General features: G+C 36.4%; 1 protein-coding gene across 1 annotated transcript in view; it reads right to left on the reverse strand.

Annotated features, from left to right (window-relative positions):
- Positions 1–867: 867 nt before the first annotated feature.
- LOC145662282 (uncharacterized) overlaps positions 868–27,766 on the reverse strand; it is a 34,662-nt gene continuing 7,763 nt past the window's right edge. The window contains exons 2-4 of the mRNA XM_081727682.1: positions 26,777–26,919; positions 22,680–22,887; positions 868–12,482 (exon numbers count right to left, since the gene is read on the reverse strand). Of these exons, the coding sequence (XP_081583808.1) occupies positions 8,609–12,482; positions 22,680–22,887; positions 26,777–26,919 (4,225 nt within the window). The 3' untranslated portion in view covers positions 868–8,608. The remainder of the gene's footprint in view (positions 12,483–22,679; positions 22,888–26,776; positions 26,920–27,766) is intronic.

A 27,766-nucleotide genomic window follows, 5' to 3' on the forward strand; every position in this document is an offset into this window, starting at 1 on the left:
AAAAATGTAGTTATTTATAGTATGTGTAGAATGTCAATCACCACGCCAGCAACGCCTATTGTGCAAAGAAGAAACTTTGAGTGTAAGATTTAAAAAATGTCGATAGGTAGCTTCGCAGAATTTCCGCTTGGAAGGTCGTGACGTGTCAGTAGATACACAATAGGAGAAAGAGAGTTCCTAAAGTAGAAGTGACTCCGCAACACACCGCTAGTCAAATCATAGCTACCATGACTTCCAACGTAAATGCACGAACGCTAAAGAAGAGATCGTAGAAAGCAGGTCTACTTTCCCCGTTCTTCTTGGACGAATACCCCTGACACCTGATCATTAGTGTTACCGATTTAGACTGCAGTCCAAAGGCAAATCGAGGGCTGGTATTCCGCGATGTTTGTCTCGGACACAGTAACAGTCGTATGCATATTCGTAGACGTGGAGCTGAGCAAAAAATTCATCCTGTGTTCGACCTTGTGATACAAAACTAGAACGTACTCTGGTGTATGGGGCAGTAAGCTATATATTCCGCTCGCCCTGATCTTCATTCAAGGGAGTGTTACTAGTAGGTCGTACATTCTACTCTGTCTCCCGACTTTATCTGAACACTGGTATATACAATGACAATCAACAAACTATCCTAAGACCTCAGACATTCAGCATTTGAACAACCGACAGAAAATCTCTTTGCGGCGGTTACATGCCCTCCTTATTTAAATACTGTAGTAATTTTTAACACCTGGTCATTGTGGTTGTCCCACGGGCGTCATGTTGGGATCAATGCCATCTGCCATGTCTTTCTTCTGTGCCAATTTTGGGCCACTGGGTGTTCTTACAAGAATTTTCAATAATGTAAGTGAATTTAAAAAATCGAAATTACTGTAGATAAAAATATATTTATTTCTTGTGATTGTTTGGAAAAAATAGTAACAATTCCAAAACTAATAATTCTTAAGGCTTAGGACTCACAAGCGTACAAATATTTGCTATAACAAACGTGTTGTAAACATTACAAGAAGTTCACTTCGATGCAGAACTGCATAAGTATGTATCTACAGGATGGACTAGTGAATTGAGTAAGTTTGCAATACTGTTCTTTCTAGTTTGGCAATACTCAGTAGACGCTGTTACTATCTTAAAGCGTTTCAGCTCCAATGGAGTCGTGGACTGGAACACAAAGTGCTATTGCTATGCAGCGTTTTACGAATTAGCTTAGTGTGAATTTCAAAGTAAGTTTGATTTCAACGCAATCATATTATTCCAGTATCCTAAGCTATAAGACCTAGACTTGAAACTAAATTATACATTGAAGAAAAATGATTGTGTAAAAGCATCATGTACATCCGATAATATTGTACAGTGAAAAGAAAGAAGCTATTGAAAGGTCACGTCAGTATGTCACTCGAGCTGTGTGAAACAAATATTCAATTGACTGCACACGAAGATCAGGAGTTGACACAATGTATTCGGCAAGAAATCGAATGCAGTCATGTGTGTGGAGATGCTTCAAAGAATGATGAACGAAGTTTGTAGGATACTGAATGTCTCATGCGGAGAATATTATTTTCTGAAAATAGGATTGCAGTAAAATGGGTTTACCGCAAAGTATGTTGTATTCCAATCCAGATTCCACTTGGACCATAACTCTTTTAAAGTTCACAGCAAGGCGGTAACAGCAGCCTGTTGCCAAACCAGTAAAATAACCAGATTCTGTATGATGCGGTTTCGTAGAAAGAGAGGGAGATTGCAAGAATGACCTTAATTTGTATCTTCCGCTAAATTTTTCCAAACACTTAGGCTACACAGTAGGTTATATTTTACCGGGACCACCAGTTAAAAAGAACCACCCGCTTACCAAAAGGACCAAAATCCATAGTATAAGATTGGCCTTATAAACCGGAATGCATTGCGCTTAACAAGTCTGGACTGAAATACGATTTACCTAAGTCATGATAAACTTCGTAATGGGTGTCCTACGCTCATGTGTCTTTGCCTAAAACTCCATCTGATATAAATATAAACCTGGAAACATCACAGTCCATAATTACATTATTTTCTTTACAAAATACGCTCCATGCATGCATATAATTAAATAACAATGAACGAGACCAAATTTCACTATGCAACAACAATTCAGTACATTTTCTCAAAAAATAATGAGAAGATAACAATGTATTTCTTCTTGTCAGAGTATGAAAGTTGTCTCAATTATACAACGTAAAAATTATACAATTAACGTACTCTAGTTACAATGAAAATTTGGTGTAACAAAATTACTAACTCATTTAACAAAGCCATCATTACATAGTCACCGTATTTACTGTTTGCAAAGAAAATTTGCCAAAATAGCTTAGTTCTCACACGAAATGACAACCTGTACCTCTGGAATCAAATAAATTCAGTAAAATTATACTCACACTTAAAAGAAGTTAAATAGCTCTTGCTATATAGCTGAGTAAAGATGTGTACCATGAAATATTGATTTCATTAAGAAATATAAACAGAATCCAGTTACAACATTTTCTGAACAAATACAACATTGAAAAGCCTTAAATAAATCTGGTTCTGTAATAATAGGTCGTATCTCACATGTCACTTTTCTGAAGTACCAATATCTTATAAATTCTAATACGAATTTAGTTTCACACTTAAGATCTTAAGTGAAACAAAAATCATTTAGCCACATCTGTTGTACTGAAAATAGGATTTCCATAAATTTTTGTAAACTATTTTCCCTGACAAAGGTTTAATTTTTTCCATTTTCTCGCAACCCCATTAGTTTAGATACCTAAACTAAAAATACGGCACTAACTTTCTATAAAACAGGTCGGCCGTGGCAACTATTTTTTTTCTCTCGAAAATGGTAACGAATAAAAAAATTCTGAAATATGTAAATGGAAGGTTAGTTTATATGTAAACATTACATGTAAGGAGATGGATGAACACACACCACTATAAAGATATAGCACGAGAAGAAAGACGAAAAAAATTTTGCCATTTCAATCATGTTTTCAACATTACAAACTACTTGCATTCCATGGCATCAGGAGTCTCCCCAAGAATCCACAAGATGACAAGTCATCATGACAGAGTAACGTGACGTGATGTCGCAGGTACGTGTTCCTGCCCTGTACTATTGTATACTGTTACAACTGACAGTAAAACACGTTTGAAACGACAATTTTCGTCTTTTTTCTTGTCCTATATCTTTATAGTGATGTATGTGTGTTCATCCATCTCCCTACATGTAATGTTTACATAAGAACTAAATTTCCATTTGCATATTTCAGATTTTTTTTTTTTTTTTTAGTTACCATTTTTTTCCGAGAAAAAATAGTTACCATGACTTTTGCAATGACTCTCGTATATTTTAATCGGTCTACGCGATATGCAAGTATACGTGAATATACATCTAAGTATTAAGACAGTATTAAGACTATCAACTGTTGAGGAGTTTCAAGGTCCAATTCTAAAGACCGTCATTAGATTCTGATAAAATTTGTATGGAATCGGCGAGAAAATCTACTCTCTGACACTAACAATGAATAATCAAAACCAGTACACCTCTGTTAAAGTTATGTATCAGCACGCAAACAATGAAATCGGCTAATTACGATATTAACACTATCAACTGTTGACGAGTTCCATTGTTTAGCTCCGATCACTATCATCAGATCATAATGAAATTTAGACAAAGCCACCGCAAGAAAATGTTTTTTAAAACAAAAAAGTAAATCAGCCAAATTGGTGAACCTATATCGAAAATATGCCGATCATAAACACAATCATGATATGAACACTGTCAACCATTGAAAAATTTCCTAGTCTAGATCGGAAGACTGTGGTTGGAAAAATGAAATGAAATCTTTCAGTTTTACGTCCCACGAATTTCCCGGCTAGGCTAAAGGAGATGGTGATGAGAAATGAATGCAATGGTGGAATGAATAAAGTAGAAGGAAACGAGAGAACCCCGAGAAAACCCACGAACACGTACTATACCTAATCTGTGTTACGATGTCATGAGCGTTCAGGAAAATGTGCCGTCAGAACAAACAAACAAAGCCGCTGGGAATCACTCACTTATATTAGGTCGATTATTTAGATTCACGCAATGATACCGAAAACAAATGTAGAACAATCACAACTTTGAACAGAAACAGTATATTTTGAAATTATATATGCAAAGGGCACTAGAAAAGTTTTGCAATACGAAGCAACCACGTGTCGCAGGGGTCTGCTTCTTGGTGCACGCTGAGACATGTTCATACTTGCAGAGTATCCGCTGTACCAATCGATGAGCTGAGTTATTCATTAGCAGTAATAGTTTAAAAGTGTTTGCTATGGCATCTCGGTCACGAAATGAGATACGAGCAGTTTTGCGGTATAATTTCGCACGTAGTTTAAACATAGACCAGTGCTTAGAAGAAATTACTCTTGCACTGGCTGATGTCTGACCATCTCGTACGACTATATTCAGGTGGTACAAAGAATTCCAAAGGGGAAATTTCACTCTGGAGGACTCAGAGAGCGGAAAAGCCACAAACGTCAATTACGGAGGAAAACATTACTGCTGTTAAGAAAATGCATGATGAAGACACGCGAGTGACCTACCAGCAGACTGAAGATACCTTAGGCCTAAATGCTCCAGCAATTCATTCCATTCTGCATCATCATTTACACGTGAAGAAACTGTTGTCTCTGGGTGCCGCACAGTCTAACTGTAAAGCAGATGACACGACGTGTAACATGATACCGCGAGATGCTGCAAATGTTTGATAAGGAACAATCTCGATATTTGAACAACATCGTGACAGGTGACGAGACTTGGTTGTACTATTATGATGTGCAGACCAAGACTCAGAACAAACTTTTGGTCTTTTATGAGGATACACCTATACTTGTCAGAAAATCCAGATCAGTAAAGAAGAAAATGATAGCTATACTTTTCAAATCGAGTGGAATGGTGGAGTGTGTCGTTTTGGACACAAAAAAGACTATCACAGCTAAGTAGTACACTGAACAGCATGAACAGTTCAGTGGAATACTAAAATCATCGAATTTATGAAGAGCCTACAACCAAATTCAAGAATGGACACCTGGTTCCTCCATCACAACAATGCTCCAGCTCACCGCGCGAAAGCCTGCGTCGAATATTTGACCACTACAGGACTGACACTTCTTGAGCACCCTCCTTACACTCCAGGCCTTGCTCCCTGCGACTTTGCACTGTTCCCATATGTAAAAATGAAGCTGAAAGGGATGTGGTTTTCCAGAAATGAGGATCTTTTGAGGGATTGGTACAACGTGTGTGCATAACTCCTTAGTAGAACTTGGCAGATCTGGTTTAACAACTGGTTTCGGAGGATGAAGTAGTTATTAAATGTGCTGGCAATTATGTTGAAAAAACTTAAATAAATAAAACTGTATTGCAAAACTTTTCTAGTATCCCTTGTATATCTATCTATCTAATATTATATATATATATATATGATCAACATATAGTCAATTTATCAATAACAAAAAATCTCGAGATACAAAATAAAAGCAAAAATATTTTATGAATTTGCGAATCATTCGGACAATGGAGCCACTTAAATGTGGGCTTTGTTTTGGTATGCAACTACCCACCCTCACAACTATATTATTCAGTAATACAGTGAAACCTGTCTATGTTGGCCACCATTGGTTCCATCGAAAAGTGGTCAACTCACAGAAAATAAGTGTGATTTGTGTATTTTTAGAATTGGATTTCTAGTATTACTTGATTGTAAAATTTTAATAAGTACTGGCATGACAGCTACTTATAATGTATATAGAGTAATCATGATAACATACAGTACTAGAAAATATTACTATAGTATATTTAATATATGTGCATACCTTTCTCTTCCTGAAAACTAGTCTGGTACATTGGATTATTCTGATTGAAAACACAATAACACAAACAATCATGAAATAGAAGCATATGTACGCAGTTTATTGAAATTGATATTATAGCACACTGAGTTATTCAGATTGAAAACAAGTAAAGCTAAGTTATAAATTGAGAAATTCATATGCAATTTATATGACTTCTTTTCAGTTGTTACTGAATGGTGGTTCATTCTAGACATATTTGTTTTATTCTTTTGGCAGATATGCACATTCTAATATTGTAGTTAACTACCTCTTGTTAATGAGCTAGAAGTGTTTCCCTCGGAGCAAAAGATGTTTAGAGAAAATCTTGAGGGAATTCATAACTCAAAAACTCCGCTATCTTTTGAGAAGCCGACAGGTGCCAATAATTGACAATTGAGGTGGTTACTTTTAACCTTGAGAATTTTCCAGAATTACTAAAGCTCCCCACTGAAGAGAGGAGCTGATATAGCTAATAGTTTTACCAAAACAGACAGGGTAAACAAATGCGTACAACCATTTCCTGAATTCCTGTACGTGCTTTTTCTTATTCACATCTTCCTTCACCACCCCTTTATCAGGGTAGTCTTCTAGCCATTGACCTCCAAGAGCAAATCGCGGGAATCCTTGCTTCTTTTCTCCAGTCACAAATACAGATCATCTGCCTCTCATATGGGAATTCGAAAGAGTTAAAAAAAAAATAATAAAACTGTATTTTGCGTGGCCAAGATACGCAGATAAATTTATCATTATCATCATAGGATAAACATTGCTTCAGTGTGGCCAACTTCCAAGATAAACAGGTAGCCAACTTAGTAAGTAACGAATGTCTTACGGAAAATGCAGGTTCAAGACGAACTAGGCCAAGATAAGCAGGTGGCCAAGTTGACAAGTTTCACTGTAAATGTAGTCGCATATTCTCACCATTAATGAATGATAGAGCACTCTTTCTGCCTAAAAGAACAAGCATGTTTAGCTTTTGGGAAAGATATAAGTATGATAAAACTACTATAAGGTTTTATGATCATTTATACAATAAAAGTATGACTCAATTTGAAGACATTGTTAATAAATCGATAACATCGATACCAGAAAAATTGCAATTAAGAAAGTGGATTAAGACATACGACCTATTAATATAAAATTTGGAATTTATCCTAATTTCAAAGAGAGACACTTAAATTTAAAACGCAAAATTTAGCCAGAAATTGTAAAATTAGTAATACTATCAATATCACCAAGAGAACCCCTTTAACCAACCCTTTTTAACTCAAGATTTCTAAAAAATAAAATGAACTCTACACAAAGAGTTTTGCAAACGAATAAAGAGCTAGCATATAACGAATTTACAGCTTGTTATAAATAAAATAAACAACTTAGGAAAAAAACTAAACAAATCAAGCATGTTGAACATTTTCATCACTGTAGCCAGTTGTACTCAATTTTATTATTCTCAAATAACAATTCAAACATTAGTTTCTTGACAGCTCTTATTTCATCATGTACACTCATGTCCAAAATTATTGTCGCATGTCTATAAATATATTGTTGTAAGAATATAATTTGATAAAGAATTCGTTCGGTATTTCTTATAATGTTAGTATGTGTATAATCCGCAAAGACATGAATGTGACAAATTTCATGTCAAAATAGCATTAAATAAGAACAATACAACTAAAATAAACCTTTCTTGTCATTTAGCAACGTTTTGTTTTACTCATTCTAATTTTCGTATTTATTCTTTTCCTATGAAATTTACCACAAGTATACATTTCCCGATTATACACATAGTATCAGTATTAAAAGTACCCAGCAAAATCATTATCAAATTATATTCGTACAAGAAGACAGTTATAGATATGCGACAATCATTTTGGACATGAGTGTACAGCAACAGGTAAAGTACTTGCACTGTTCTTTTCATAATACTTCAGGAACTAATGCTCCAATGTCAGTGGAGTTTTTTCGGCATATTTCTCTCATGTTACTGGAAACCATAGTCACATTACGAATCTGACGCCTGCTGTTCAATAATTAAACTGACTTATCCAGAAATGCATCATGTTGTATTTAGTTGCACACGGTTTCAACAGTAAGTTCGTTTTCCTCAGTGAAAAGTATTTCTAATACAAAGTGAATATTCACCGCAATTAATCAATATCTTGTATTTCATCTTGTATGGGAACAGTTAAATGTATCACAACAACAATACTCTCACTTTGAACTTCAAGACAAAAATTGTACACTTTTTAAAGGTTACTGTTCCCAACCTACGAATGAAAACAAATTTGGAAGCATTTAGAGAGAAGTTTTAACCCACTGAAAAAGGCGGAAGTTACTGTTTGAAACCGAGTCCAACACAAGTATTTCTGGGTTAAATCAGTTGAATTAGTTCATTATAAACTTTATCTGCTGTTCTCTTTACATTAAGGCTTTACAATAGGCATTGCATATATTGTCAAAGTACAGTACGCACATAAAACTGACTTACACAAGAGTACTATAGGTCGATCACACCAATTGGTTCATAACACTTGTATACCTTTGGTTGACTCTTCCGTAAGATTTACTTTAACACGCTATGGGAACTTCCCATGCAAGTCTAAGTACCAAAACAGGTTGATGCACATTATCAATCTTTTACAAGAGCTAATACAAAAATTATTATTCCTTAGAGAGTCAAATCAAGTATTTCTTCAGTACACTCAGGGAAAGTTAACAGCTAATCCCTCACTTCTTCTGACTTCATTGCCTTCTCGATTAGTTTCCGTTGGAGTGCGACCAAGTCGATGTCTTTGTTTTTGGCTTTCTTCTTTTCTTTCTTCCTTTCTGTCTCTTGTCCTTCTGCTTTCTGTTTACGACTCACCTTCTTTTTCGAATCTGATACACTATTTTTACTTTCTTCCTCAGACACCTTCGGGTTCTTCGATTTTGCGGTTTTAACTGGTCCAGAATTTTTCTTCGTTATTTTCTTCTCTGTACTAGAACAAGGACCACTAATTTGAGCCGAATTGGATGGAGATGTTCTCTGTCGAGATGCTGAGGCAATATCTTCGCTTTCACTTGAACTTATTGAATGCAACTCCCGTTTTACATTCATCTTAGCTGAGGTAATCTCTTCGCTTTCACTTGAACTTAGAGAATGCACCTCTCGTTTTATAATGGTCTTAGGTTCTTCAATATCAAGGTCACTTAACTGAGCCATATTCAGCTGCGAGCCTCTCACAGTCACGTCCTCAAGTAAGCTTTTTGTCTTGCGAGGAGACTTACTAGTCCGGTTTTGCTTTCGATCTGCTGAATTAGCAGCCATATTGTATTTCAAATAAGCAGAGTGATTTGTTACATTAGTCACAAGTGGCAAAGTTTGAGACAGTGGCTCACTAAGTTCTTCATCACTTTCCTCACTCGTTTTTATCATACTCTTCACTAAATCGCTGTCGTCCGCTAAACTGGGTTTATTCTCACCTTCCGAATTTTGATTTTCTACTGCATCATGAATTGGAGGTGACTGCAGTTTTGGCATTTTTTCCTTTTCAGAATCACTTATGAGTTCCATGTTTTTAGATAATTTTCCACTTTTGGACCTCCCCAGTAAGTTGTTACTATGCTTTGAATCATCTTCGCCTTTCCTTGTTTTTCTTTTACTGAACTGAATAGATGTGTCATCTGAATTTAAACTAGATACGCTACTATTTAGCTGACCTTTCCTCTTGTCATGCGTAGGGTCAGATCGTCGTTTCTTTACGGTTCCTACTCCGCTGTCTTTTTTCTTTTCCTGTAATGCATTTGCATCTATCATACCTTGCAGCACGGATTCTAGCTTAGAATAACTCATCCCATGCTGCTTCGTTAATTCCGACAACAATCTCCTCATCTTTTCAGACTCTGATTCACTGTCGTTTTCTTCACGTTTGCTTTTAGATCTAGAGTTCGTATCTTCTTCACCTTCTGATTCATAGTCGTCACCATACCTTTCACTTTTGTAACTTAATTCGTAATTTCTTTCCTCTTCATGTACTGTATCCTGTTCTGTATTTCGTTTATCCTTTTTCTTCTTTTTGACGCCTGGTTTCGTATTGGTTGATGTCAGCTGCTCTTGAGTTCCACTTACAACTGAAACACCTTCATTCTTTTCACTTGAAAATATACTTGGCAAGGATTTATTTTTCTCGTCAGATTCTATTTTACGTACCTTGTGTCTTTCTGGCTCAACATTCTTCTGTTGTCCTTTAGAAACTAATTCTGGCAAACTCTCGGTTTCTTGTTTATATATTGCTTTCTCTTTCGTTTGACTCACTACAGTGTTCTCTTTTATACTTTCTTTCTTCCGTTTCTTCAATTTCTTTTCTGTGTTTTCTACATAATTAGGTTCGTCATCTTCAACAAATTTATGAGCTTCTGCTTCTCCACTACTATCAAATTTATCATTTCTTGAATCTTCTACATTTCCAGGTTTCGACAGTGATTTTCTAGATTTCCTTACGATTTTTCTCGGTTCTTCTTCCTCCTCTTCGTATTGATCGTCATTAACTTTATATTTAATATCATCAACGTCCATATTTTGCCAGCCGCTGTAATTATCATCCATTAAAGGTTCTGGTTTATTACTCACTGTCTTTTCCTTCTTTTTCTTTTTCCTGGAGTTTGGCACAGTTTGACCAGAGTTTGCCTGAAAGTCATGGTCAAAATTATCCCTGCTATAGTGTAAATAGTCTTCGGCTTGGTAATACGTGTCCATTTCTGGTTCTACTGCATCATTTGAACGACTTGATTTTTTCTTGTCCTTTGACTTACGTTTCTTATCTATATTTCTCTGCAAGTCCTGGTCAGCGTCTTGAGCTTGGTAATACGATTCTATTTCAGGTTCTAATGCTTCATTTGAATATCTTGATTCTTTTTTGTCTTTTGATTTACGTTTCTTATCTATATTTCTCTCCAAGTTCTGGTCAATATTATCCCTGCTATAATGTAAATCGTCTTCAGCTTGATAATACGTGTCCATTTCAGGTTCTAATTCTTCATTTGAATACCTTGACTCTTTCTTGGCTTTTGATTTACGTTTCTTATCTGTACTCCTCTGCAAGTTTAGGTGATTATTATCCCTACTATAATCAAAACTGTTTTCAGCTTTGTAATAAGTTTCCATTTCAGGTTCTACTGCTTCATTTGAATATCTTGATTCTTTCTTGTCCTTAGATTTACGTTTCCTATCTGTATTTCTCTGCAAGTCCTGGTCAACACGTTCCCTACTATGATTTAAATAGTCCTCAGCCTGATAACATGTTTCCATTTCAGGTTCTACTGCATCATTTGAATATCTTGCTTCTTTCTTGCTCTTAGATTTACGTTTCTGATCGGTATTTTTCTGCAAGTCGTGATCAACATTATCCCTATTATGATCTAAATAGTCTTCAGTTTGGTAGCACGTTTCCACTTCTTCAGGCTCCAATGCATCATTTGAATATCTCGATTCTTTCTTGCCCTTTGATTTACGTTTCTTTTCTGTATTTTTCGGCAAGTTTCGGTCAATATTATTCCTACTGTGATCTAAATCATCATCATCTTCGTAATGCATTTCCATTTTAGGTTCTACTGCATCATTTGAATATTTTGATTCTTTTTTGTCCTTTGATTTACGTTTCTTATTTTCAGTGTTTCTTTGCAAGTCCTGGTCAATATCATTTCTACTATGATCTAAATTACCTTTAGTTAAATAGTTAACTTCCATATGAGGTTCCGCTACGTCATTTGAGTATCCTGACTCTTTCTTTCCCTTTGATTTATATTTCTTTATTTCTGTCGATGTATTCTTGCTTTCCTTTGTATCATTGTCTCCGACTGAATAATCTGCTGTGCCTTCTTCATCAAAATCGTTATTTTCCACCGTTTTCTCTTTCAATTTCTTATTCTTTTTATGCTCTTTTCGCAGTGAAGCATCATTATCATAATCTAATCTTTCTTCTTTAATCTTTACCGTTTCAGAGTCATAATCGTTAAAACCGATGAAATTTTCTCGGAAATCAAGTTCATTGTAATCTTCATGTTTTACATTTTTCGCTTCCTCCACGAATGCCGTGTCAGTATTTTTATCACGTTTCTTCTTTTTGTCACTAAATTTACTTTTCGTCCAGTTATCTTCCAGAATTTTGTCTTTGGGCGATTTCGTCTTAGATTTTCCTGCGTTTTCAAAACTTTCCTGACCTTCTGTGGTTTCAAAATCCATCTGTTCAACATCTTCATAGGCAAATCCCTCCTCCTCGTCATATTTCTCTAAATCTTTCACATAACATGCATCACTTTCCACTTTCACATGCTCACGAGAGTCTCGTTTACGCTTCTTTTTATCAACACTACTCCTCTTCTCTTCCTTGTCCACTCTACGTCTACTGTCATTTGGACTCCTAATCTCCAGTTTCCCCTCTGCACTCTCCCTATGGTCATTTTTCTTCTTCTTTCTCTTCTTTTTATCATACCCATAGTCATCATCCAACTTCTCCAGTCCCGAATGCTCTAGCTCACTGCTGCCAACCCCACTGATGCCGCTATCAAAATCATTATAAATGACTTCTTTTTTGACAACTTTTGCATCCTCGATTCTGGAAAAGAAAGATGTATACTTATTTTACAACAGCATAAAAGAAATAGGTATACTTATCTTTAACAATAGAATAAAACATTAATTTTATATTAAGTACAATATACACAAGCAATTGACGAAAAAGCAAGTGACACATGTGATATGAACACTAACGTGTGTAATTAGCATAATGAGAGTAGAGCTTTCACATTACAATGAAAAAATCGATTTATTGATCATTTTGTAACGACGTACATTGAGCAACTAAGACAATTCCACTGATTTTGACATACTTGGATTATACTGTTTTGGCATTTTTTTTTTCAATGAGTTTCACGAAAGATTGGTGAATGCCGGATTGTTTTGAAATTAAAAGGAAAGCAAATGAAATGAAATCTTTCAGTTTAACGTCCCACGATTATGCCTGTTAGGCTAAGGGAGACAGATGATTAAGTGAATTATGATGAACGAATTGGTGGAATGAAAATGTAGGAGGAAATGGGAGCACCCCGAGTAAACCCACGGACACGATGTTGTCCACCACAAACTTCCTTGGCCGGGGATCGAACCAGGGACCCCCAAGCACCAGAGCTAAGCACTCTACCAGTGAGCCACCCTGTCCCCTTTGAAACTTAAAGCATGCGACGAAATAGTGTAAATTAAGGTTTTAAAAGATAAGTTGTTCTTTCTTTAACTTACGAGTACACGACTAACAAAACATAACCGCGAAAAAAAAACATATTCACTTACAAAACTACAAATAATAGTAGAAATTATCTAAATTTTAAATATTAGTACTTCTCAACGATTTGAACCCTGTTCTTCTAAAATCAGTCGACCAATTATTATTGTAATAAACAGACAAGCCTTTCTGCCTGAAAAATCAGTGGAAGAATGCTGGGGAGGCGGTAATCTTACTAAACAATTTTTTTAGCTCCTTAGTCATCCAATATGCGTACAACCGAACAAAATATTGCATTATTATTAATAACTCCATTGGATTCGTTAAGTATAATTCAGCGTACCCTGCCTGAGAAGCATTTTATTGAAATTATCATTAGCCATTTATAACTTTCACCTATCCACCAGAAACAATAAGAAAAAAGTAGCATTTTGCGGGCAATTTTGGCATATTCTGTTAAACTCTTGCCTTTTTTATTTGTTAGTACTTTGTTAGAAGACAGAAGAAAACTCTAGACTTATTTCAATGCACCAACTAACGAGAGAGCACACACAAACTAAAAGTTCATGGTAAGCGATAGGACTCATCTATTCATGAGCGATAGGACTTAAATTCAAATCCTGAGATAGAATGCCATTTTTTGCAGGGTTTTCCTTAGCCCTACTGAATAAGTACTGGAATGGTTCCTTTGTATATAGACGTGGTAAATTAATACAACTTCCTTTTTTTCATGTACAAAATTTTACTTAGCTTATTTCCTAAGCAAATTTTTTCTTCTTGTTCTTGGCTTAGTGAACTTTTTCAACATTTCTGCATCAAATTATAGACTTACAAAGAACCCACAATAAAACTAATTGACTGATTTTTATAGTTTATATTCCAGATAACTGGGAACTGCGTTATTATAAAACATGAATTAATTGTACAACAAAATAACAATGTTGTCTTTACGGTCTTTACTTGAAAATAAATTACTCTCTGAACCTATCCAACATAAAATGAAGTTATTTTGAATTCATTTAACATAAAATTACGTTATATGCGTATTGTAAGGAAGGATTCATAAGTTTCCAGTCTGAAAATAGGAACATTAAGAATGTTTCATTTCCCAAATCGACAAATGTAAAGTGCTTTTAGAACAGAAAGCAAGTCGCAAATGGAAACAAGAGCAAGAGCTAGTAAAATTAAGTTGTATAAGTAAGACTTTGTAGACGGAAAAGCTAACAGAAGGATAAATAATTGAGAAAGAAAGAAAAACTTTTTCATCCAGAACTTGCAATTCCCTTAGCTTCAAATGGTAATCTAAAAGCATGCCTAGAAGAAAGCCACGTTAAATACTTTTAGAGATGCAAGGTTGAGAGCGAGAAAACACCTGAGAAAACTGAACGTCTCACCTGAAAGAAACCAAAACCGTCCTTAATCGTAAGTACCCAAAACTACATTTACGAAAAAGACTACGGAAATGTAAAGTTCTACGAGAGCGAGTCAAAGGAAAACATTAGAAGTGTGTTAAATATTAGAATGAAAGGCACAGTTTGAAGAATGACCGATAGGTGGTAGCACTACTGTTCCGGCTATTTTTACACTATTACTCTGCCTTAGTAGTATTCCAACTTGGTGTTGCCACCTGTTGGTCATTCTTCCAAACAAGCGTATCATTCTTGCATTCTTTCAGGATAATCACATGACGTTTCCAAACTTAGCGCACTTTTTAAACTTTTTACTGTCTTTCTCTTATTCTGTTTTCCATTGTTAGTTCAACAATTATCTGACAGACATAATTAATAGTACCACACGCAATAAACTGTCGAAACAAACGTAAACATACAGAGTCAAATAAAACCATCTCTATTTATTGTACGTTCGACTTAAGAGTCTTCACTACAGCGAAATTAAACTACCGCTAATTTTAGAGTTTTTCTGCAATATCTTCAAAACAAGTAAAAATATTGGAAAAGCAGAAACGTAGTGAACTAGACAATACAATTTTGCATGTGATACCTTTACCACAATTCACCAATCTGCTTTTGGTACGCCGCTATTTCCAAATCCCGCAAAAAATGCTAAATCTATGTACAGTTCCAAATCGAAAGCAGATAGATGAGTTGTGATAACGGTATCACATGCAAAAAAGTATTGTCTAGTTCACTACGTTTCTGCTTTTCGAATGTTTTTATTTGTTTTGAAGATATTATAGAAAAACTCTAAAATTAGCGGTAGTTTAATTTCGTTGTAGTGAAGACCCTTAATGACAACTATTCCCAGCACAAGCTGAAAGTCCATATTACATCTGGCGAAAACCAAGAAACACTTAATAAAAGTCAGTGGTAAAAACCGTCAAAGCATAAAAACAAATAATGAGCTGGAGTGAGATTTCAGTATATGGAAGTTTACGGAAGATAAAGATTGTCACGGAGGCTATGAATTCGAAGGAATATACAAAGATTACACGCGACAACATTATCACTGGGGAAGAATGTTTTTTAAAGAGGATAATTAAATCTTTACACAAGATTAAACTCCCTGCCACAAAACGAAAAACGAAAGTAGTAAAGTTGTATGTCAACGAAAGTAATAATGTCTCTGAGAAGCTGGCCGGATTTGAAGACTCTCTAAAGCACTTTATTATTAATATTTAATTTAACGTTCCATGATTATGCATCGAAGCTAAAGGAGACTGTGATAATGGTAACGAATGAAAATGTATAATAAAGAAAGTGGAAGAACCCCAAGAAAACCTACGCACGTCCATCACAAAGTCCATTTATCGTGAGCTGGGATCGAACCAGGGATCTCACGATCAAAGGGGAGAGTTCCAACACTAGCCACCGCCGCCCCTGAAACACTTTAAAGAGTATATATATATCCTGATTATATCTTTTAGTTTAGCGTCACACGATTATGTCTGTTAGGCTAAGCGAGACGGATGACTTTGGCAAGTGAATGATGACGAAAGAACTGGTGGAATAGAATCTGGAAGGAACCGGTAGTACCCCGAGAAAACCTAGGGACACGATGATGCACCCTGATTATAAATGATTCATTGCGATTTAAAGTGAAATACGTATGTCGACAACAATTAATGCAAAAAGTTTGTGCTAGTGATGAAACGAAAGGACACATCTTAAAGTTCAATTTCTCATATTCGTAACCTTGACTCGTGGCGACAGATAACAACACAAGCCTAATTTCTAACATGGTGTTTATGCAGCAGAAAGCATTCTGTGTTTTGGAATATGAGAAGTTTTTTTTTTTTTTTTTTTTTTTTTTTGTTGTTGTTGTTGTTGTTGTTGTTACTATGTAGTGTGCATTCTGCAGACAGTTTACAACTGCACCGCTAGGTCACCAAGCATTTTAAGGTGGTATCAACAGTTTAAGGGTATTAGTTACCTGTGTAAAAGTAAGTGTTTCTCATGAAACAGTGGAGTGTGCTAGGATAAGCTTCGTACGTAGCCCACAGAAGTCAATAAGGCCCTCTAGTTGGGAACTTCATATTCCATAGTCAACTGTATGGAAGATTTTGTGGACTCGAGTGCGATGGAAACCGTATCGCATAGGTTATTGCAAAAGTTATAAACGGAAGACGTTCTCAAACGATACGAATTGTGATTCTGTACAGAATGCAACAGAAGACGATGGTTTCCTAGACCTTCTTCTGTTTTGTGACGATGCGACATTCCACTTCAGTAGTAACGTTAATCGCAATAGTATTCGTATCTGGGGTACTAAACGACTACACGCTACAATGCAACATGAACGAGATTATCGAAAGTGAATGTGTTTGTTCCCCGATGCAGTGTCTAAATCAAAGATGTTCGGTCTGTTTTTCTTGCCGGACGACACTGAGGGGTTATTCCTCAATATGATACAGTTGTGGTTGTTTCCACAAGTGAAAGAAGATTCCAATAACTTTATTCCAATTGCTACATTGACACACTGAAGTGCATCAATATCTGAACGAAGAACTCCCACGCTGCTGGATTAGGAGATGTGCTGAAAATACCTGAGAATTTTCCCCATGGCCTACTTGATCTGCTGATTAGATAGTTTGTGATTTTTTTTCCTTTGGGTTCATGTGAATGACACAGTGTAGGTGCCTCCACTACCAACAACTAAAGGTGAGCTCCAGAATCGCATTACAGCTGCATTTACAACCATTAGTAGCAACATGCTAGAGTGCGTATGGGGTGAACTAGACTACCATAGGTGTATGTTGTGTGACGAAAGAAAGCCATATAGAACATTTTTAACAGTATAAAACTCAAACGGTTTCTGTATATTTTCATGTATCATTCGTTACGGTATGTTAAACATTTCTCATACAGCCTTATAAGTACGATGAACTATTTATAATCACCCTATATATACTATACGGAAAGCAACCAACTACTCAAACGAACTACGATAGTACAGATCCAGTAGCAAGTGAAAACACCAATTATTTATACATAAGTAAAAATAGAAACGTAAAGTTCTTTTAATCTGGCCACATCTGCAGACCCTAGCCATCCATTATTGCGATAGGTCGATCCAAATCGGAACTCAAGTAACTGTCAACTTTATTACGATACTAAGGCAACTCCTCAAATTCTGCGTTGGTACTTAAAAAAGAACACGGACCACGCACTATCAATCGATAGATAAGAGCACGGAACTTCGCAATCAATAGCTGTCAAAAAATCGCTTAAGTAAAACCAAAAAGCATTCGAATTATAAAACAAGGATGTTGCCTCTTGTGTCATGCTGTTTGATAATTCTATTTCAAGTATTACTATGATTTGGATTTCTTTTCTGGAAAAGCGGTTAGCGTACGCGCCTTTGGCGTGGGAGACCCGGGTTCGATTCCTGGCGGGAGCTCATGTGGTTCGGATTCCACGTTAATCAGTAGGTCCACGTCTCATATAGCCTCGCTGCTGAACGGGACGTTAAACTCAAAATCAACTCAAATCTTTTCTGGAAATGCAACTTAATAAACTATTATTTTATATGCTATCTGGTGGAAGAGGTGAAGTTACGTTTTTATGTCTAACGCTATTTTCTAATTCCTTCGAACTACATAATACGAAAGATTTCGCCAGCGTAGCAACAACTATAAAATGAAGCTACCACTGCAAATCCATAAAAGGCGCGTTACATTTTAGATTAATTTAATCAATTAACACGCCCAAGAAAAATACGAGGGGGTGCTGATAAAGATTGAGCCTTACCAAGGAAAACTTGAGTTAGGAAGCTGGAATTAGCAGGATATATAGGGCAGGATTTGTATAGACTACATTCCAAAATGCAATGTTCTATGATATTAACATCCTTTTCTTTTTCATTTCAGAAGTGAACATGGCTGTACCTCCAGCAAGCTTCAGCCCAGAGGAGCATAGGACCGTCATAAAGTTTCTCTTCCTCCAATGAAAAGGTGCGGCGCAGATCTAACGATGAAATGAAACAAACTCTGGGAGACCACGGGCCATCATATGCAACTGTTAAACGCTGGGTGGAAAACTTCAGAACTGGCTATTTTGATGTTGAAAGTACGAAACCCAGTGGCAGGACTGTTTCTGTGTCTGTTCCCGAAAACTGTGCAAGCCATCCACGACATGATAATGGAAGATCGTAGAATATTACCCAAAGGATTGCTACATGTTTGGGAATATCACGTGAAAGAGTGGTACCATTGTTCATAATGATCTGGATATGAGGAAGGTTGCAGCAAAGTGGATCCCCAAACTTCTGACGAAGGAACAAAAGCAAGAAAGAGTGAGAACTTCACGGGCAGTTTTGGAACATTTTGCAAGAAGGGAGAAACTTATAACTGGTGATGAGACGTGAATCTATTGTTATGATTCCGAGACTAAAGAACAGTCTACGGAATGGAGGTACAGTTCTCTCCGGCCAAAGAAGTGTCATGTGCAGAGGTCTGCACAGAAACAAATGGCAACAATCTTTTGGGATAAGGACGGAGTTCTGCTGATGGACTATCTTCCAGTGGATGCAACAATTAATGTAGCGTATTACTGTGGTTTCTTAAGGACGTTAAACGAAAATATCGAGGATAAACGTCGTGGTAAGATCTCCAAAGGTGTTCTGCTTTTGCACGACAATGCTACCTCACACATGGCATCTAAAACACAGGATACATTGGCCACCCTAGACTTTCAAGTGTTGCCTCATTTCCCTTATTTGTCTGACCTAGCTCCATCCGATTATCTGTTCCCAAATTTAAAAAAAAAAAAAAAATCTCAAAGGTCACCCTTTTCAGAGCGTTCAAGTGGCAACTGATGCTACAGATGAGTGGTTGCAGCAGCAGACAAAAGACTTCTATTTACAAGGACTTAAATGATGCAGGACGGATGTCGCAAATGCACTGACCTACTAGGGAAATATGTGGAATAGTGTGGGAGTTTCAGCTTCCTAGCTCATTTTTTTATTGGTAAGGCTCACTCTTTATTAGCACTTCCTCGTATCAGTGATTTGCTACTACAAGACTGATGTAATCAACTGGCAACCAAACAAAACAGAAAAAAAAAAAAAAGTTAACAGTGATGAGCAACTCAGCACCTGTAACACGTCTGTACTTAACGAACCAACCGTTGGCTAAAGTCAGACATGACCAAAATCTCTATACATGTATTGTTAAACAAACTAATACTACAATAATGATCATAGATATTTTCAATAAGAAACACTCACCTGGATGATTGTTAAGTACGATTCTTGCCACTTCTTTCCGACAAATTTGTTACAGTTCGCCTACTCTGAGAATTGCCGGTAAAGACACCTTCTTCGTTCAGCTCCAACTTCCGATGAATTTCAACGTAATAAAATTCGGACATAACAGTATAATAAACTGAAGTTACAAAATGTACAAATGTAGTATATTATGAAAGACATGGTCCCGTAAAAAGTCATATTTTTAAGAAAAGGCAACCACGTTAACTTAATTTGTTATTAGCATTTTGGTCTCCAATTTAATAATTTTAAATTAACATGTACTACCATTATTTGCGTAAATACAGAAAATTCTACTTTCTTTTTCGGGTTGTTATGCTATGCTCTTCAAATAAAATAATAAATTATATAGTTGTGTCAGAAGCCTGGATTAAAGAGTTGCTCATCACTGTTTGAATTAAAATAATGCTAATTTATACAGATTAAATTAATTGTTAATGCTCAAAATGTTAGAAAAATAAATACTCAACCCAAGTTCTGAACTCTATTGAAGTAAATAATTTATGTTTCTTTACATGTATCACTGGAGCCGCGGTGCCGTAGTCATTAAGTTCTACCTACCAAACCAAACGGCCTGGATTCGATTCTTAGTGAGGGCAGAATTCCTTTCCCTCTTCTATCCTTGTTTCTAACCGGACAGAGGTTAACCCAGATACTGTTAAATGAGACGTATTCTTGGGGACGGGGAGAGGTGGCCGGACTACATCACCTCCTGTACACATGAGTGCCATTCTGAGGAAAGGGAAGCAATCCCTTTGACGTGTTCTTGGCCGACGTATTTATAATAGAATCCTCATTGATGTCTTGTTAGATGATATCTGGCAAACCTGACAGCCCCCCTTCCGAAGCAAAAGTTACAAAAAAAATCAGCGCCGTTGCTAGTATAAGCTGAAATCAAGAAAATGTACGATACTTTACTTCCAACATCGCTTGAGGGCACTTCAAGCTGTACTGAGTGAAAGGCATTGTTTACCTTTACCTACTTCACTAAATATTAAAAAGTCCAGAGACTTATCTGTAAATACGAGTCCAGAGCTCTCAAAAGGAAGAATGCGTTGAGTTGATTTTGAGTTTACGTCCCATTCAGCAGCGAGGCTATGTGAGATGTGGATCTACTGATTAACGTGGAATCCGAACCACATGAGCTTCCACCGGGAATTGAACCCGGGTTTCCCACGCCAAAGGACCGTATGCTAACCGCTTGGCCAGGAAGCAGCTCTCAAAAGGAAAAGGTTTTCATTTAAATTATTTCAAGTTTAACGTCCTACGGATATGTCCTTGGGACATGGGCCAAGAATGAAACTGCAATAACTAGTGGAATGAGAAAGTGAGAAGAAACGGGAAAACCCAAGAACACGATGTTGTCCTTCCCAAATCCACATGACCTCGGATATATGCAGGAACTCATTGGAGGTGAACGCTTCTCCACTGAGCTACCGAGCACGCAGTATACATTTAAAAATTATATTTGCATGATACGCTTAACGTACTCAAGTATGTGAAGTAGTAATATCAAGTGCGAAGCAAAGTCTTTAAACAAAATTTACATACACTTTTCAGTTATTAACTTACAAATGATACCGGTAAGTAGAATCTGTTTGATGTATATGGCAAAAAATAGAATAAATATATAGGATATCCTATTCAGGATAGGCACAAGTGGTCTACGATGATGGAAGGTAACGCTCAGAGCTCTTTGACTTTGAAAAATACAGAATGCAATGTAGTCTGCACCGACCGTTTTAACCCGACTTCCACAGGGAGCTATTTTACAGGGGCTGTGCGAATTCCCACGCCTGGAACAAGGATAAATATGAAATGAATCCCACCCCTACCGAGGATCAAACTTGGGTGATCTGGCTGATAGGCAGATGCTTTACCGACTACGCCACCACAACTCTGAAGAAATATAGGAAATATTAGATATTTTTAAATAACGAATCCTCTGTATTAACGACTTAAGTTAATTCTAATCGCGTGTAAGTTTTTATTACTACTCCAGTAAATACCAATTTTACTGTACTATCTTTCTCGCTGGATGGTACTGGGTTTAAATCAATCTCAGAAACGAAATTTACAGCAATGAATAAATATCATGAAGTGTTTGAATTCATCAAAATCTGGCTTTACTAAACGGGCCTATGTAAACAACGTTCTCGTTGTATAATTGACAAGTCCCATATTGAAACCCACAGCCTACTATCAAGTCTCGTTTTACTCTCGCCACGTAACTGCCCGGGCAGTATCTTTAAAAATATACAGATCCTAAAAGATTATCCTTCAAAATGCCTTACCCACCTTTCGTCCTGAAGAATTTTTGGGTAATACGGCCGTCAAGGGCACCCATCGGGGGGGGGGGAGGTGGGGCGCTCGCCTCCCCCCATAAAAGAGAGTTGTACTTAGAAATATCGAAAACCCAATAGAATTTTTACATTAGTTACAGCAAAATTTGAAACTATATTTGAAACGTTGGTTATACTTGCCTCCCCTTGGAAACCACAACATGGGCGCCCTTGACGGCCGTGATATCTACATTTGGAATCGAAATTTTTAGACAAGACTAATTTTGGTCAGTTTAAAATAAAAAGTTTAATAACTTTAGGCCAGGACAAAATTGGAAATAATTAAAAATTCGTATTTAGACCAATACAAGACTAACAGATAACTTCTTATGGTCTGCGCATCCATTGTCGTACATAAATGGTCAAAATTATTTAGAATGCTACTACGAATTTATTTCCAGCTAAAACAGTAATAATATCAAATAAAGACAAATCATCTAATAATAATAATAATAATAAACTTTCTTACCTAAAATCAGATATTTCCGCCTCAATATAGGGGAAAGTTCCGGTATAGTCCACAATTGTAACAGTACACGTAACTTCTGTTAAAATGTCTACTTTCTTCCCAATCCAATCCCCGTCTTCGTCTATGTCCTTAGGACGTGGGATCGTAATGTTGAACAAGTGATGTGCTAAGCAGCTGACAAAATCAGGTCCTTTCTTGTTTACAATACCTACAAATATACAGATTGAAGCACATTTGTGAAATTACGGTAGACATCCAAACTATAAATTTAAACACTAAAACTGAAAGCAGAAGATATACATAATATCTGCTTACAATAGAGAAGTAATATGACAGATGGAACTTGTTCACCTAACGCTGAATCCGTATTAAAAAGTTTTCCACTATCTCTAACAATAGTTACTATACAGGAATCATCATTAAACCTGACAAAAGTTCTACTTTTTACTACCGCCAGTTTCGGTAGAAAAATAACATTGAGATGAAATCTATTCTTTGGATACTGAATATACGGGGTGTGTTCGGAAAAAGACCGAACTTTTGAAATAGCGCGTCTACCGGGACAGGCAGCGCGCTGCGGCTATTGAGCACACCAAGCGGCAGGTTCAGACTGTGAACTGCCACTTGCCTCGTTTCGCTATGACCGTTAGTCGCTGAGCTATAGCCGCTGAAGTGAGCACGTGCACAAGCTGTTGATCGGGTTAATAATACAGTGTCAATGAAAAAGCCTGAAGAACAACGCGTGTATGTGTGTGTCTGAACTTTTGCCACACAATTGACAAAACATTTACAGAGACATATCAATTACTTTTCGATTCATTTAGTGTTCCCTCGTCCAAAAGAAGAAGAAGAAAAGCATGAGTCGGTCAAAGATCAAGGTGAAGTTGATTGTGTTTTTGATTCTAAAGGCATTGTCCATCATAAATTTGTATCACGCAGTCTGATGGTAAACGAACAGATGTAACAGAACATTTTACCTCAGCTGAGAGGTTATGCGCGGGAAGAGGCCTGAATTGTGGAAAAAACAAACTTAGATGGTGCACCATGCGCTGTTATCTGGCAAATCATGAGAGTCCAGTTATACTCCATCCACCCTCTTCTCTGGACCTAGCCTTAGCAGACTTTTTTCTTTTTCCCAAACTTAAAATCACTTTTAAAGAAAGTCGTTTCCAAACCATAGAGAAGATTCACGACAATACGACAAAAGACCTGCGCACTATCTTGAAAAGTGCGTTCCAGGAGGCTTTAAAAAAAAGTGTTGCCAGTAGAGGGGAGTACTTCGAAGAGGACAATGTTGTGAAGTATTGTGAAATTACTAATACATATTTAATGGCAAAAGTTCGGTCTTATTTTGAATACATCTCGTATATATAGTTTGTTAACTCCTATTACCATTTTCGTTTTATGCGAATCAATATCAACAAGTCGAGTGGAGCAAAGTCAGAAGCTTTCGATGTGCAAAACTATGGAACACGGCCTCTATTACCGAGCTCGCCCACTAAATATAGCTCTTTACTCTCCAGCCGATGGGCTCCTTGCCCACCGAACTTCGTTTAGATCCGCCCAGTAGTTACCGAGAAATATAAAGTGCCACATATACACCGGAGTGAAAACTTTTAACCTCCCGTATGCTTACCCCAAGAGCTAAAAATGGAAAACACTTTTACAATTTCCAGTTACAATAGGAGAGTATAGGCGGAGATGGAAACCATTCTTTCGGTACTGAATCCATATGAGAAACCTACTTCTCGGTATCTAATATAATTTTTTTACTAGTGACCAGTGTTGAAACCAACAATCGTAATTTCCACGACTTGTAGTTGATATGTAGGGATTCTTTTGACCGCTCAAATTGTTCCGAAAGATCGCCTCACGATTTCTCTTACCGTTCTTTCTCTAAGGAGATCAAAATTTAAACGGAAAGTAGTAGTAAATTTCTATGACCTTTGTAGAGAGAGAAAGAAGATGAACTCTTAAGATGCTGAATCAATCAATCACTTACTTACTTCCTTACTTTCTTTCTCTCTCTCTCTCTCTCTCTCTCTATATATATATATATATATATATATATATATATATATATATATATATATATATATATATATATATATATACAAAAGTTTGATTACCTATTACTTTGTTCTATAGTAATCAATATTAAAACCGGAAATTATTTATTTCTACCACATCCGGTTTGGTTACTGGAGAAGAAGGAACCTATTCTTCCGAACCCGAAGAAAACCCACGCACGTGGTGTTTGTCCCCCACAAAGATCGCTTTGCTTGAGCTGGGATCGAACCAAGGACCCCATGCACCAGGAGTGAACGCTCTGCCACTTTCTTCTTGATATTATTTACCGTTTTTGCTCTGATACCTCTTGGTAGGTAGGCACATACAGCCGTTCTCTAAGGCTTCCGATACGTATTTACAAAATAGTTTGGAAGTTATAAATTGATTTACCTAATGAAATGTGATAAAATTAGTGATTATTGACACATCATATCGACCAACATTATATAATTATACAATAAAATTTTCAGATACCGTGTTCTTAATTGTGTGAAAATTAGCATTTAGCCCATCACCGAAGAAGTTTTCAGAAATGAAATCTTAAAATGAAATAAAAATTTAAACCAGTTGAGAACGCTCTAAGAGCCAGAACGAACTTTAAAAGAATGGAGAGATGGAGCGGGAAGAATAACTGTTTCTACATGTAAAAATAAATCTTTTTTATCCTCATCACATTCTCTTTCTCGTAAAAAATCGCGAAATACCATCTTTCTATGACTTACAGTTCCCGAGATATGGCTCCTTAAATCTCCCGAAATCGAAATTATTTGTTTGACCAATTAACTGGTGGCCACTTGTTACTATTTGGTACTAAAATGTTCACCATTCCCTTACGTATTAATCAACATCAATATCATCTTTCTGTGACTTACGGTTCCCGAGATATGGCTCCTTAAAAATCGGGAAATCGGCCATTTTTTGGCCAATATCTCGGGAACGGTAAGAGTGACGCGAAAAATTCCATCACTTTCTCAGATAGTTTTTGATGCTCTATTGAATGGAGGGTTCAAAATTGAAAAAAATCCCAAATAAGAGACAGACACACACACACAAACACACAGACTTTCGTCCCTTTCAGTAGCGAGGTTATATGAGACGGGACCTACTGATTAACGTGGAATCCGAACCACATGAGCTCCCGCCGGGAATCGAACCAGCTGCCTGAAATTAGTGTTATCTTAAACACGAAACTCTTTTGAATAATACAATAAAGCAGAGTGTCTACTAAAATTCGAAAATGAAATTTCGTGACTTTTCCGTGACCTTTTCTTTACCAAATCATAAAATTTCCTAACATTTTCAAGAGCGAATTTGGGTGCGAATTAGGCGGAAATTTCATCCATGCGATAGAAACGTACTTTGCTTGCGATTTGGTAGCGTCTAAAACCGGCCATAGACATTTTTGATGCTGAATTTTGACGTTTTATAGAACAAAATTTTCCAATCTGTACTTACATTTGTAATTTTTTTTAAAAAAAATCGTGATCCAAAAGCTAAATCTCTTGACTTTTTCGTGATATCCACGACTTTCGTGACCGATAGACACCATGTAAAGATTATAATTTACATTTCTGGTTCTTGTTTTGTCTCCATTAAAACTGAAATATGGATATTATTCCATAAGGTTACACATTCATTAAGTCATTCACACCTTTTTTTCATTTGACAAAAATTCTGGGTATATATTATAAGTCTCTTCTTCTTATTCAGGTGCAGCAACTAGACATGAGTTACCAAATTTTCAAATCAAATTATTAACAACTCATTGGTATAAACTGGAATAAAATCAAACAACTAAAACACGAAAATAAATGAAATAACATGAAAATTAGCAATTAAACTTCCTTATCAACATACAATACCAAATTGTATTGATATAATAGCAACTGTGCAGGATCAGTTTAGTGGGCAGTATCAAGTTTCCTTTACCCCACAGGTTCTGCTAAACTAAGCACTGTACTTCATTCCTCCCTCATAAAGTCACCACTGAATTAATAATAATAATTAACTTAAATATTGTGACTTACCTTTCAGCTTCGATCCAACTGTCGGGCAGAATATATAAAAATCAGCCTCAACATCAAAATGACTATAACCGTAATTATCTATGATGATGCCATGGTCGGCTGCGATCTTCACATTCGTATAACCTACAAGAATACCCTTCAACCTAAATGTAGTTAAAAAAAAAAAAAAAAAGTTAATTAGAATACAACTCTTTCTAATATGTTACCACAATAATTCAATAGTTAGAATCACTAGATTCTTTGGTGACATCCGGAGTACCTGGGTTCTAAATACATTCTACGGACCAACGAACTAAATCAACAGGCTTAGATATTAAATTCCTTACGCATAACCAATTATGTGCATCATTTATGACGGTTAAGAGGGCAGTTTGATAAGTAACATGATCCGAATACTAATAGTAGCGCTAATGTCATCTATATACATAAAATTCCTTTTTATGGATAAATAATTATCTCTTTAGTCTCAAGTCATTCTAGTAGTAATTAGTTGTTTGACAGTTTCTTCCAGTTCCATTTTCTGGAAGGGAAAAGCGCGAAACCCCGCAGGAATACATGAGAGAATTTTACTTACATTGAGCAATTCATGTTCTTCCTATGAAACTGTTCGAATTTGGGTAAATGAATTTAAGCATGGTAGCATAAGCATTGAAGATACACCACGTTCTGAAGCCTCGAAATTAGTTGTCAGAGCAGAAATCATTGATAAAGTCCATGATTTAGTTTTAGCCGACAACGAGTGAAAATGTGCCCGTTACCAGAAGCAATAAGCATCTCAACTGAGTGGGTTAATTCATTTTGGATAATGAATTGAAAAAAAAAAAAAAAAAAAAAAAACCCTTTGTAGAAGAAATGTGATGCTTTTACTTACTCCAGAGCAAAGAAGCCATGCCGCTGACAAAAAACGAGCTGAGATTGAACTATTCCCGCACCCTGTCTATTCACAAATCTAGCTCCCTTCGACTACTATTTATTCCCGAAACTTCCCTG

This window comes from Thermobia domestica, chromosome 10 (assembly GCF_964235325.1).
Source record: "Thermobia domestica chromosome 10, izTheDome1.hap1.1, whole genome shotgun sequence".
NCBI classification, from domain to species: domain Eukaryota; kingdom Metazoa; phylum Arthropoda; class Insecta; order Zygentoma; family Lepismatidae; genus Thermobia; species Thermobia domestica.